The 13,061-nt window shown below is 38.1% G+C and overlaps 1 protein-coding gene across 1 annotated transcript; it reads left to right on the top strand.

The window, feature by feature from the left end:
- Positions 1–366: 366 nt before the first annotated feature.
- Positions 367–7,834, top strand: LOC137004187 (olfactory receptor 52E8-like). Its single transcript, XM_067364383.1, has 3 exons — positions 367–777; positions 1,755–1,954; positions 7,081–7,834. Exons 1-3 carry the CDS (start codon positions 367–369, stop codon positions 7,832–7,834), a joined length of 1,365 nt encoding a protein of 454 aa, XP_067220484.1.
- Positions 7,835–13,061: the final 5,227 nt, after the last annotated feature.

The following is a 13,061-nucleotide window of genomic DNA, read 5'->3' as shown; positions in this document are numbered from 1 at the left end:
CCAAGTTTGTTTTACCATTAACCGTTCAGACTGAATGGGCAGGCGAACTTGTGAAATGTAGTTCCAAACGTAGTTTCAGTAGTAGCCTAAACATTCAGTTCTGTCAATCATCATTACGAGCATATATATATAAGCAGCAGTCACTGCATCATCCCAGCGACAATTCTTCCAGCATCCCTCCTCCTCCCCATCTCCTCCTCTAATTCTCTTATTCTCTCTCTATGCAGTACTGTTATAGGGGGGTTTAACTCAGAGTTCGAGCCTCCTTCGAGGAAAGCAAGCCAAGTTTGTTTTACCATTAACCATTCAGACTGAATGGGCTGGTGAACTTGTGAAATAATGTTTACTTGCATATTGTCTCACAAAATGACTGATGGATCTGAGAGACCGATCGCATTTGCATCTAAGTCTTTGACTGCTACGGAACGCAATTACACCCAGATTGATCAAGAGGCTCTAAGCTTGATATGGGGAGTGAAGAAGTTTAATCAGTACCTCTATGGGAAACACTTCACTCTGATTACTGATCATCAGCTTTTAGTGGCTATTTTCAGCCCTAGTAAAAGTGTTCCGGTGATGGCAGCAGCACGACTAAAGCGTTGGGCATTATTCCTTGGTAGTCATGACTATTCAATCAAGTTCAAAGGCACAAAGTACCATGGCGATGCAGATGGATTGTCACGCCTTCCTCAGGAGAAACAAGAGGAGGTTGTAGATGACACAGATATGTTTCACTCAAATAGAACCCCTGCTTGTCACGAGTGCTCAAATTCAATGGTAGACAAATCTAGATCCTGTACTGGCCAAGGTGTTTGATCTGACCAGGGCACAGCCATACATTGTAACCACGTGATTGCAAAAAACCTATTCGACATGTTGAATCAGCGTTGGAGCTTGTCGGTCAGTTGGGTCATCTGATCATTCTGATTGGCTGTTCAGCTACTGCCACCTGCTGGTACAGAAAGGCATTTCTTCTTATGCAGTTGCAGAATGGACATGCTACTTGGCCATCGGGTGTTGAGCGTCAGTTTGATGTGTCAGGGCAACTTTGGACCCAGACATGAGCCAACCCCACAGTCTGCTTTTGTTGCCACTAGTTTGTCACCGTTGGCTTGGTGTGTTCCGGGCTTAAATACGATTGTGTTCAAGTCATATACACCTAGGATGGCTTGAGGGTGAGTAAAGCTTGGGGTAATTTTCATTTTAAAGTGAACTAATCCTTTAACATACTGCCTCACAGTGGTGGTATGCTGGCTGCTCAGCAGCTGACAAAAAAAAAAACACTATAGAGGGTTGCTGATACAGCACAGAAAATCATTGACTGTCCTCTTCCCTCACTCCAGGAAATTGCGAACACCCGCTACCTTTCAAGAGCATAACAGATTATCATAGACTGTTCCCACCCCGGCCATTCCTTGTTTGACCTCGTGCCCTTGGGCAGACGCTATAGATCAATAAAAGCTCGGACTTCCAGGTTCATTCAACAGTTTTTATCTTAAGGACGTACACACTCTTAATCAATACACATTATGTCTATGCACCCCATATTTCATAGTTTATTTTTTCACCTTTCATTCTGTTTGTTCTTGTGCAATATACAATACAGTATCAGTGCAATTCTATTTATATGGTTGTATGTATGTATTTATGTTGGTGTGCATGTTATGTAGTCGGAAGGGCACTCGAAATTTCATTGTATTTTAAATGCAATGACAATAAAGGCTTCTTATCTTATCATCGCTGGTACCACTCAGCTCCAAGACTTCTTTATCACCGCTGGTACCGCCCGGCCCCAAGTCACCTTTGTTATCGCTGGTCCTGCCCAGCTCCAGGTCTTCTTTGTTGCCATTGATCCTGCCCAGCAAGTCTTGATCATTGCTGATGGTTTCACACAGCATCAAGTCTCCATCATTGTTGATGGTCCTGCCCAGCCTCCCATTCCCTTGTCCTCCAGGTAAACCATCCAGTTCTTCAGTTTTGGCTATGCTGGTCTTGTATGGCTCCTTGGCTCCTACTCTTCCACCAACTCAGCCCAGTGATGTTCCGCTCTGCTCTGCTGTTCTCTTGCTCCATCTGCTCTGACCATGTGGTCTCTTCTGCTGTACTTCTGTGTTTTCTTCCTGTTTTCCTTTTGTTGTCACTGTAATTAAGCTTTCCTGTAGCTCAGTAGTTAGAGCGTGGCACTAGCATTGCCAAAGGTCATGGGTTCGATCCCAGGGATTGCACATACTCAGATACAAATGTATAGTATAATGCAATGTAAGTCGCTTTGGATAAAAGCGTCTGCCAAATGCATAAATGTAAATGTAATGTAAATGTAATTCATTGTTTCATTGATTAGTGCACAACTGCACACCTGTTATTGAGTTTGATTATCTTGTGTATATAATTCCTTCAGTTCTCTGAGTTCATTGACTTGTATTGGTTGTGTTTAGTGCAAAGTTTCGCTTATGTCTTGTTTTTCTTTTTATTCTTTTGTTTGATTTAATAAAGTTAAGCTGCAATTAGATCCGCTATGCCTCTCTGCATCTTAAAGGTGCCCTAGAACCCTTTTTCACAAGATGTAATATAAGTCTAAGGTGTCCCCTGAATGTGTCTGTGAAGTTTCAGCTCAAAATACCCCATATATTTTTTATTATTCAATTTTTTAACTGCCTATTTTGGGGCATAATTAAAAATGTGCCGTTTCTGAGCGTTAGCTAACATTACACACTGTTGGAGAGATTTACAAAGAATGAAGTTGTGTCTATGAATTATTCAGATTGCAAGTGTTTAATAATGAAAATAACAACTTGGCTTTGGTCTCTGTGAATACAGAAAGAAACAATGGTAACTTTAACCACATTTAACAGTACATTAACAACATGCTAACAAAACATTTAGAAAGACAATTTACAAATATCACCAAAAATATCATGATATCATGGATCATGTCAGTTATTATTGCTCCATCTGCCATTTTTCACTGTTGTCCTTGCTTGCTTACCTGCGTAAAGTCTGTTGATACTGCTGTGCAGCTCCAGACGTTAATACTGCCTTGTCTAATGCCTTGAACATGGGCTGGCATATACAAATATTGGGGGCATACATATTAATGATCCCGACTGTTGTTATGTTGAGATGCGCCTGTTCTTCAGAGGTCTTTTGCAAAAATCAAATTTACATAAGAAGGAGGAAACAATGGTGTTTGAGACTCACTGCATTTCATTTCCATGTACAGAACTCTAATTATTTAACTATATGCTGAGGTAAATTCAAATTTCAATTCTAGGGCACCTTTAATTTTCTTTGTGATGTGACAAAAAGCATTTAATCAAACATTTTATAAATAAAATATTATTGCACAATATTGTTTATTTAACGAGTTTGTTTGCCCATATAATCTTTAGGGTATTGCTTATATACTCTGGCTGTTGATTAGAAGATTAAATGGGCTCACTCCTCCCTAAATTACGTTTAGAAAATTCACTTAACGAGTTTGTTTGCCCATATAATCTTTAGGGTATTAGGTTAGCTAATTTGGCTTGCTGTCCACTGAGGAGGGGCTCGATGAAGCATCTTCAACTCGAGCTCTGATACACCCCCCAAAATGTGCAGAATAAATTTGGGACAGCAAGTTGGATTTAGCATGGTTGAAAACGCTTAAGGATTTAAAGTATATGGGATACCCAGATGCTTAATGCTTGTTACCCCCCCCCCCCCCAAAAAAAAAGGAGCGAAAGATTAAAGTGATATGAAGAATAGAGTTGAGGTGTCGAGTGGCACTAGTGTTTCCTCTGCCGGAACACAAGGAGGTTGTGATTAATTGGCCTGGAGTCATGAATGAATATTGCTGCGGCAGTGATATTTAATGAGGCTCCTGTGGGAGCTGGGCTGGAACGTGTCACCCTACTATGTCCAACATGTGGAGCTATGAGCAGGCTACTGCTGCGGCAATATTATTATTTAAGGAACTCTGTCGGGAGCTTGTGTTTATTGCTGCTGTGTGAGTTTGACTAGGATGCATCTCGCCGCTGCACTGCTGCAGCAGTGACTTCTAAAATTACTCCTGCGGGAGTGTTTTTTGCAACGTCTGCAACATGGGGGCCCATGAATTCAGAAGTACATGGGGCCCCCAGCTGCAAACAAGCTGTCCAGTAGGTTTGGAGTGTTGTGGGAGAAACGGCTTGCAGTATGATATTTGTGGATGTGGTATGAAGATGTCTTGAGGGAATGGACCAGACGAATGAAAGTTCTGAATCAGGAGGAATTGAAGTTGATTGGAGTCTGCTTCCAGAGCCAATGTTCTAAATTTGAAAAAGATGATAAAACATCAGTGATTTTATTTTGGTGACCTGGGATATGTTCATCTATGATGATGAACTGGTAACAGGAGGAAATTCTAAGGGGCAATTAACATTTCGGAACCCCATAGATTGGCTGTTACTACTATGGGATACAGGTTTATGAGAATGATTGCTTGGTCTATGTTGTGGCGGTGGAGAATTAATCCAATTTGGTTACTCCAATTTGGCTTATGCGGAATAAGGTGGAGAATCAAAGGGGGCCGATCATGAATCTGGAAACTAGTTCTTTTTGATGAGGCCTTCCACTATATCGGGTCCAGCTGTTGCAGATTATAAGTTATTGCAGATCAAGCTGGAGTCAGGTATACTTTCCAGACTGTGGCTGAAATGTTCTGTCAGGCCTGAAAAAAAGAACTGGTTGGAAATTGTCTGGATGGTGTCCATTTCACTAACTAACTGGGAAATAATGATTGAAGAGAGAGGCTGCTCACTTAGCTGCAAAGCTTGAGGTAGATATAAAAATGACTGCTCCAAAGGAAGAAGATCAAATGTCTGCACCTGATGGAATTAGGGAACGGTTATGGGTTGAGAATGATGGTTGTTCCATGGTGACTGCGTTGGGAGGAGCTGGAAGAGGGACTGCTGTTGCGAGAGAATGGGCTGGCAAGCGGCTCAGACCTGAAGAAGTGTTTGGTGTTGGAAAAAGATGGATGTTGGGAGGAGGGCTCGATTACTGACTGGTGTCCAAGATGGCTGAAGTGAGAGAAAGGGGTTGGTAGGCAAAAAGAGTGTTGAGATCATTTGCGGAGGCAACCTCACGCTAGGATCCGTGCCAAGAAGAATGTTAGAAGAAATTGGGGAACAGAAGGGAGGAGAGGAATGAGGTAAGTTGTAAACGGAAAGAGGGTGAGGGACGACTAGCGGAGGCAGCCTCATGCTAGGATCTGCTTTCTGGGTGAGCGAGAAGTAACCATCTGCGAGAGCATCCTGGCACATGGGTTTATCATAAAGAAGATTGAAAAAGAGCTGAAAAAGCAGAAGGAATTAGTGATGTTACATATGAAACTGAAGCTTCAAATCTCATATCGAATACACAGCTCAATTATAATGAATGCATATGTTTTCAGAGGAGCGGTGATAAATGAAAGACGTCTCAACTATCTTTCCAGTCACATGAATGCTGTGCATTTCAGAATGTTGAACCCAGACCACTACTCTACAGGTTTATGGAATTTAAAGTCCTATATATAATATATATATATATATAACATTACATGATAGTACATTCTGCCATAAAGACAGTATAAAACCCTATCATAATTAGAGCATGATTTACTTGCATCAAACTCTGTTAGTATTATTATTGTTATATTTAATTTATTGCAACACATTAGTATGGAAATTATATTATCAGAAAACTACACGTTTAACATTTCCAGGCTTTTATTTGCTTAATGGAATGACTGAGCTGTACATCTATAGTGCGGGAGACAGGAGTAAGTTTGGATAGTTCTTGCCTGAGGATTGGAGCTGCATATGGGAAGAGCTGGAAAAGCGGGACTGTTTTTGCGGCCGCTGTTGTTGATCGGGCAGAAAAACGGCGGACGAGGAAGTGCGTGCGGTGGCAACGGACTGTGGATTAGCTTGCTGTAAATGTTTATGTTCAGGACATCAGGTCGGAAGAGAAACTTCTGAGTCTTGCTTTTATGATGTTGAAGTGTTTGTTGGCATGCTGGAACTGTTGATAGAACTAAAGAAGATCGTAGAGTTTAACTTTTGATGATCTGCGGGAGAAATTAATTCCAGAGCTGGAGAGGACTTGACGTAGGCTGTTGGCGGACCATTTGAAATGGGTAATATCAGTGTATTAGCGGCGGTTGAATGAAGAGATTAAGTCTTTGAAGAAGACTGATGAGGCGTAGTTAAACGGGCGATCCTGAGCGTGGAGGTTATCCGGAGCGTGGTCTGTATGAGCGCTCAAAAAGAGCATCCGTGTTTGGATCTGAGAGATCCGATCTTACACGAGATGTGACTGTTGGTGTCACGGGGAAAGTTTGTCGTCTGAAGGGGGATGGTGGAATTTCCGTGGTGTCGGACCTATGTGTCGGACATTGTTCAGTACGGCACTACCGGATGCTGAAACAGCTGAGACTGAAGAGAGGTAAGCAGCTGCTTATATACTCTGGCTGTTGATTGGAAGATTAGATGGGCTCGCTCCTCCCTAAATTACGTTTAGGAACTTCACTTATGTAGCCTAAATGTGTAATTCAGGTGTCCATTTTGAAATAACAGTGCTAGTCTGAGATCTGCTGATATGGCTCATTTGGTTGCATCTTTGGATTTGTTATTTTCCTATTTCTTTCTTTACTTAACAGGCCTATTTACATTTTCAAGTGTGATAAAATTCAAAAATAAAAATTAAAGTTATTATTGTCACATAATAGACTAAGTTCCTTCAATTTATCCTCAAATGCACAAATGAGAACACAAAGAGCTGTTGTTATAGAAATTTTTTGCAGACCAGTAAGAAAAGGTAACATCCATCCAAACTACTGACCAAAGCATTTACAACAACATACAAGTATTACATCATTGTGTGATCTGAAGGCTCTCAAGAGGTGAAACAGAACATATATTTGGATCGTTTAAGCAGTTATCCAGTGATCTTTGTGTAATGAAAGAATAAGGACAAGCTTTGACTAGAGAGGATTTCAAAGCAATTTATAAGTAGTCAGACAGTCAGTCATTGTTTGCTTTGGCTCTAAAACTTTGTTCTGTTTCATATGTTATGCAGTGTTTGTATTATTCCTAACATGATGAAAACTTTTCTGTTTGATTCACAGTACATCTCCTTCAATGCTTGCTTGGTAAACATGTTTTTTTTTTTTTGTTTGTTTCTCTTTAGTGCCATGCAGAGTCTGACTTTTGTTGTTATGGCATATGATCATTTAATTGCAATTTGTTTGCCATTGAGATATCATGTTTTTGTGAACAATACTAATATTTGTTTACTTTTCTTAGCAATTTTTTTATTAAATTTTTTCATTGTGGCCATGATGGTGTCTTTGATCACTCGAATTTCATTCTGTAAAACCAATGTAATACAGAGTTATTTTTGTGACCATGGACCGATGTATAGGTTGGCATGTAATGACAATAGCATTAATAAGATTATGGGACTTCTCTACACATCTTTATACCTTATAGCACCATTGCTCATTATAATCCTGTCATATCTGTGCATTTTTTATGTTGTAAGCAAAATTGCAACTTGGGAAGGACGTTTTAAAGCACTGAAGACCTGTGTTTCGCATCTGTTGTTAGTAGGAATATATTTCATCCCAATATTCTTCACATACATTAATTCTTTTTGGGTCTCATTGCTTTATAGCACTCCAAATTCCAGAATCATCAGCACATCTCTGGCATATGCTGTTCCAGCAATGCTAAATCCCATAATTTATGTTTTAAACACTGCTGAAATCAGAGACAAAATTCGAAAAGTGCTTGAAAACAGATCTGCACCACCTGGAATTACTTCAAAATGAAAAAAAAAAAAAAAGTGCATTCATTGATTCTTTTAATCATTAGAAATTAAATTACCCATATAAAGACTTCATGCTTATGCCTTACAGTGGTCTGTATGATTGTAAAAAACAATTATGAATCAATGAACAATCTCTATGTATACAACCATATAGTAGTGATATGCTATTTATTTATTTATTTATTTATCTGTCCTATATTTATTAATCCAAATGATTTCAAATGTCTGTCCTGCATATATTCTTAGTTACTGATCTCAAGACAAAAAAAAAAAAAAAAAAACTAGTAAAACAAATCACCAGCAATTTAAATGAATGTCAGGGTTATACTTCTGTTTTGGGGTGTGTTTCCCGAAAACATTGTTAGCCAACTATGGTCATAAGTCATATTGAACTCTATTGGTAATAACGCAACTTGCGACCATAGTTTGCTTTGAGAAACGCACCCCTGTTTAGTTTCAGTGTTTTGGTTCAGTCCTTCAGATCTTTGTTCACTGTCATTTGTTAATCTAGTTAATCTCCTAAATAGTGTATTAGTATATAACACCTGTCCTGTTTTTATGTGTATTACCTCTGTTCGTATATAAGACCTCAGTTCATTCTGTTGTTTGTTCCGTGACATTGTTTTGTTGGTTGTTAGCTTCCTGTGATTGCTCCTATTTGTATTATTGGATTAAAGACTGTTACCTGTTGAAATATTTTTTTTTGTGTGTGCAATTATTACTGCAACTAAGCTGTGAGGATGACTTTTTGTAAACAATTATTACTATGTTTTATGCAAAACCATTTGATGACACACTATCTAAATAAAATATTTGATCCTAATGCACAGTGGCCTCCACAAATATTGGCACCCTTAGTGGCATGAGCAAAAGGCGGCTGTGAAAATAAATCTGCATTGTTTATCCTTTTGATCTTTCAAAATTCATAAAATTCTAACCTTTCATCAAAGTAAAACAATTGAAAGTGGGGGGAAACTATTATAAAATAAATGTTTTTCTCCAATACATGTTGGCCACAATGATTCTTATGATCTACCTAAATCTCTGAAGTATATTTTTGCAGAAATTGTGTACCAATAAATAAAGGCTTTTTAAAATTATATCATATATATATATATATATGAGAGACCGAGAACTTTATCAGGCCCAGAGGACTGTAGTGAAACCACCCCGCCATAGACAGTATGTGTCTTTCCTGCAGTTCAGAAGGGTTTGTGCCACAATTACAAGTCTCTAACCCTGTTTGTACAGTAGCGGTTTTCATTCTGAGTAAATGTACAGTACAGTCCAAAAGTTTGGAACCACTAAGATTTTTAATGTTTTTAAAAGAAGTTTCGTCTGCTCACCAAGGCTACATTTATTTAATTAAAAATACAGTAAAAATCAGTAATATCGTGAAATATTATTACAATTTAAAATAACTGTGTACACATTAAATGTTTCTTGAGCAGCAGATCAATATATTAGAATGATTTCTGAAGGATCATGTGACACTGAAGACTGGAGTAATGATGCTGAAAATTCAGCTTTGCATCACAGGAATAAAATACTTTGTGAAATATATTTAAATAGAAAACAGTTATTTTAAATTGTAATAATATTTCACAATATTACTGTTTTTACTGTATTTTTAAATAAATGTAGCCTTAGTGAGCAGACGAAACTTCTTTTAAAAAACATTAAAAATCTTAGTGGTTCCAAACTTTTGGACTGTACTGTTATATATATATATATATAAAAGTTTGGAACCACTAAGATTTTTAATGTTTTTAAAAGAAGTTTCGTATATATAAAGACTTCAGATGCAAAAGCCTCTAAGTGCCATCTGAAATGTTCTTCTAAAATGAGCATTTATATCAAGCTCGTATGTTTAGGTTCAGTAATTCCACATTAATGGCAGTTAATAGGTCCTTTTCATTGCCTTTACACTGAATTATCACCCTGTAGCCCAAGACTGGTTGCCCACTGAAGCTAAGCAGGGCTGAGCCTGGTTAGTACCTGGATGGGAGACCTCCTGGGAAAACTAGGTTGCTGCTGGAAGAGGTGTTAGTGAGGCCAGCAGGGGGGTGCTCACCCTGTGATCTGTGTGGGTCCTAACACCCCAGTATAGTGATGGGGACACTGTACTGACAAAAAGCACCGTCCTTCGGATGAGACGTTAAACCGAGGTCCTGACTCTCTGTGGTCATTAAAAATCCCAGGATGTCCTTCGAAAAGAGTAGGGGTGTAACCCCGACATCCTGGCCAAACTTGCCCATTGGCCTCTGTCCATCATGGCCTCCTAATCATCCCTATACACTGATTGGCTTCCTCACTCTGTCTCCTCTCTACCAATAAGCTGGTGTGTGGTGGGCGTACTGGCGCAATATGGCTGCCGTCGCATCATCCAGGTGGATGCTGCACATTGGTGGTGATTGAGGAGATTCCCCCTTCAATATGTAAAGCGCTTTAAGTGCCCAGAAAAGCGCAATATAAATGTAAGGATTATTATTATAATTAACTGATAACTTGATAAAAATGCTTATTTTAGAAGAAAATTTCAGATGGCACTTAGAGGCTTTTGCATCTAAAGTCTTCATATATATATATATATATATATATATATATATATATATATATATATATATATATATATATATATATATATATATATATATATATATATATATATCAGTGCATTAAATAGTAGTCTTTTTGATAACAAAATTGCACTGATTAAGTTTGATCTTTCATGTTACAATGCAAGTAAAACAAATTATTATTATTATTATTATTATTTTTTTTTAATACTGGGGAAATATACCCATTTCATGAAATTACAAGGTAAGTGTGACATTACAGGCTGTAAATTAAAGTGGTGCTGGTTACCCTCGTTTCATGTAGTTACAAGGTAATATTCATGATGATTCATGCCTCCTCACACACAGTCGTTCTGACAAAAAGTGTGTCTTACAAATTTTAAATAAATGTATAAGAATGGAGATTTTCACATCATTTTGGAATAAATATTCTAGTCTACAAGAGCCAGTTCTCAAAAATCTTGTTCAGTCTGTTTTATGGCCATATTTGAGTGACTACAAAAAAAATAAGATTTTTCACTAACCATGCATAAACATTTTCTCAAAAAATGGAAATACATACTTGATACTTAGATAGTAGAGTTTTTGCTGGACACATTGTAGTCATACAGTGCCGCTTGAAAGTTTGTGAACCCCTTACAGTATCTGTGAAAATGTGAAAAATTTTAACAAAATAAGAGAGATCATACAAAATGCATGTTATTTTTTATTTAGTACTGTCCTGAGTAAGATATTTTACGTAAAATATGTTTACATATAATTCACAAGACCATGTTCAAACGTTTGTGAACCATTGATTCTTAATACTGTGTGTGGTTACCTGGATGATCTATGACTGTTTGTTTGTTTTGTGATGGTTGTTCATGAGTCCCTTGTTTTCCTGAACAGTTAAACTGAGCTCTGTTCTTTAGAAAAAAAGTTTTCAAGCATTTTTTTTTTTTTTTTTTTTGCGTATTTGTACGGAGCCCCTAAAGGGACCTTTGTAAAAAAATAAATAAATAAATAAAATAAAAAATAAAAATTTGAGAAACTATTGCGTGCTCACGAGAAACCTTCGCGTGCTCACAAGAAACTTTTGCATGCTCACGAGAAACTTTCGCGTGCTCACGAGAAATGTATTGTGTGCGCACGATTTCCGGTTTGTGTATACTATAACCTATTTCTTTTGTGCGTCTCTGCCTTTGAAGAAAGCCAGAGAATGCACATGAACCAATAAAGATCATGAAAATTAAAGAAAAAATGAGAGTGGATGCACATGAACTAAAGCTGTATTTGCTCAAAATCTGGCTATCTTAGACCAGTTCGTCTAGGATGAATCCAGCTTATTATTCTTTTTAATTAAACATGTGCCTTTATATCTAAGTCCTTTATGTCAATGTCTCTGCTCGCAATAAACATTGTTAGAACTGAATAAAGAATATAAGCTGATGGATCCGAAATGGTCAATATTCATATTCATGCATTTCTATTAATATTTATTTTAATCATTTGTGGCTTATGATTTATCAGTTTCACTTTTGATTTCCTATATTTATGTACTTATTTTATATTTAAGAGAGTATGCTTGTTATGTTCAATTGTTCTTCAAGTGTTCCATGCTGACACGTTTGTGGTTAGACATTGGACGCCTGCCAAGTACTGTATAAGTGATGTTTTTCAGAATTAACCATTTGAATTTGAAATCTGATCAAAATATGTCTGTTATTATTCCTGATGACATTTAAAAGGGTAAGATTTGCAAAATTCCCAAAGGGGTCAAAACAACTCTTATATCTATTTTTGACACTGGGTAAAATCATTTAGGGCCGTTACATAGTCAACGCGAGAAACGCGAGCAAGCAACGTGAGGGACGTGCTCCCTTTCATAGTCTAAACAGTGGACGCAAGCGTCACGGGCGATGCGTGTATGCAATACACCGCTCACGCAACAGGGGGTAGTAGAGTCGGGTGATATTCAGATCAAAATGGCAACTGAAGAGGAGTGTATTCTGTTGCTGATTTTACATCAGCGGCAACAAAGGCAACGCAGAGATAGACGGTGGTATGTTCGCCCTTTAAATCAAAAAAGAGATCAGGATGGGGAGTTTGTGTCTCTGGTGCTTCCCATGCGAAGCTTGGACGAGGAGAGACATTTCCAGTATTTTAGGATGAATAACGTTACAAGTTTGCATAATTTTTCCTCTTCGCCCGCCATTGTATTCAAACCTTCTTCTTCTGTAAACACAATATACTTGAATTAATGTACAATACTTGCAATGTCGCCCCCACCGACAACGCATAGTATTGTGTGCATCGGCGCGTCGCGTATCAAAAACTAGGACGACACATTTGGCTACGCACCGACGCATAATGGCGGCCGAAGCGTAACGATGCGTAGCCTTGGGGACGCGTATGCGTACAGATGCGTTGACTATGAAACGGTCCTTAACCTTTTCTTTTAACAAAAACATCCGTTTGTGTGGGATGTAAATTTCCCTATATGCTCATGGTATAAAGCTGACCGGGTCATTGATAATTCAGCTTTCTTCCCTCCTTTGCTCTCCTTGGCTTTTACTTCTTGTCTCTTATCTGAAAATGTCTTAATTATTGCTCTCTTTGATCTTCATCTATTAGATACAATACTCTGGATTTTACAATACTCTAAATTTT

Source organism: Chanodichthys erythropterus, chromosome 17, assembly GCF_024489055.1.
Source record: "Chanodichthys erythropterus isolate Z2021 chromosome 17, ASM2448905v1, whole genome shotgun sequence".
Lineage (NCBI taxonomy): Eukaryota > Metazoa > Chordata > Actinopteri > Cypriniformes > Xenocyprididae > Chanodichthys > Chanodichthys erythropterus.
The sequence above is the reverse complement of the archived record's forward strand: the minus strand, read 5'-3'. Positions and strand labels throughout refer to the sequence as shown.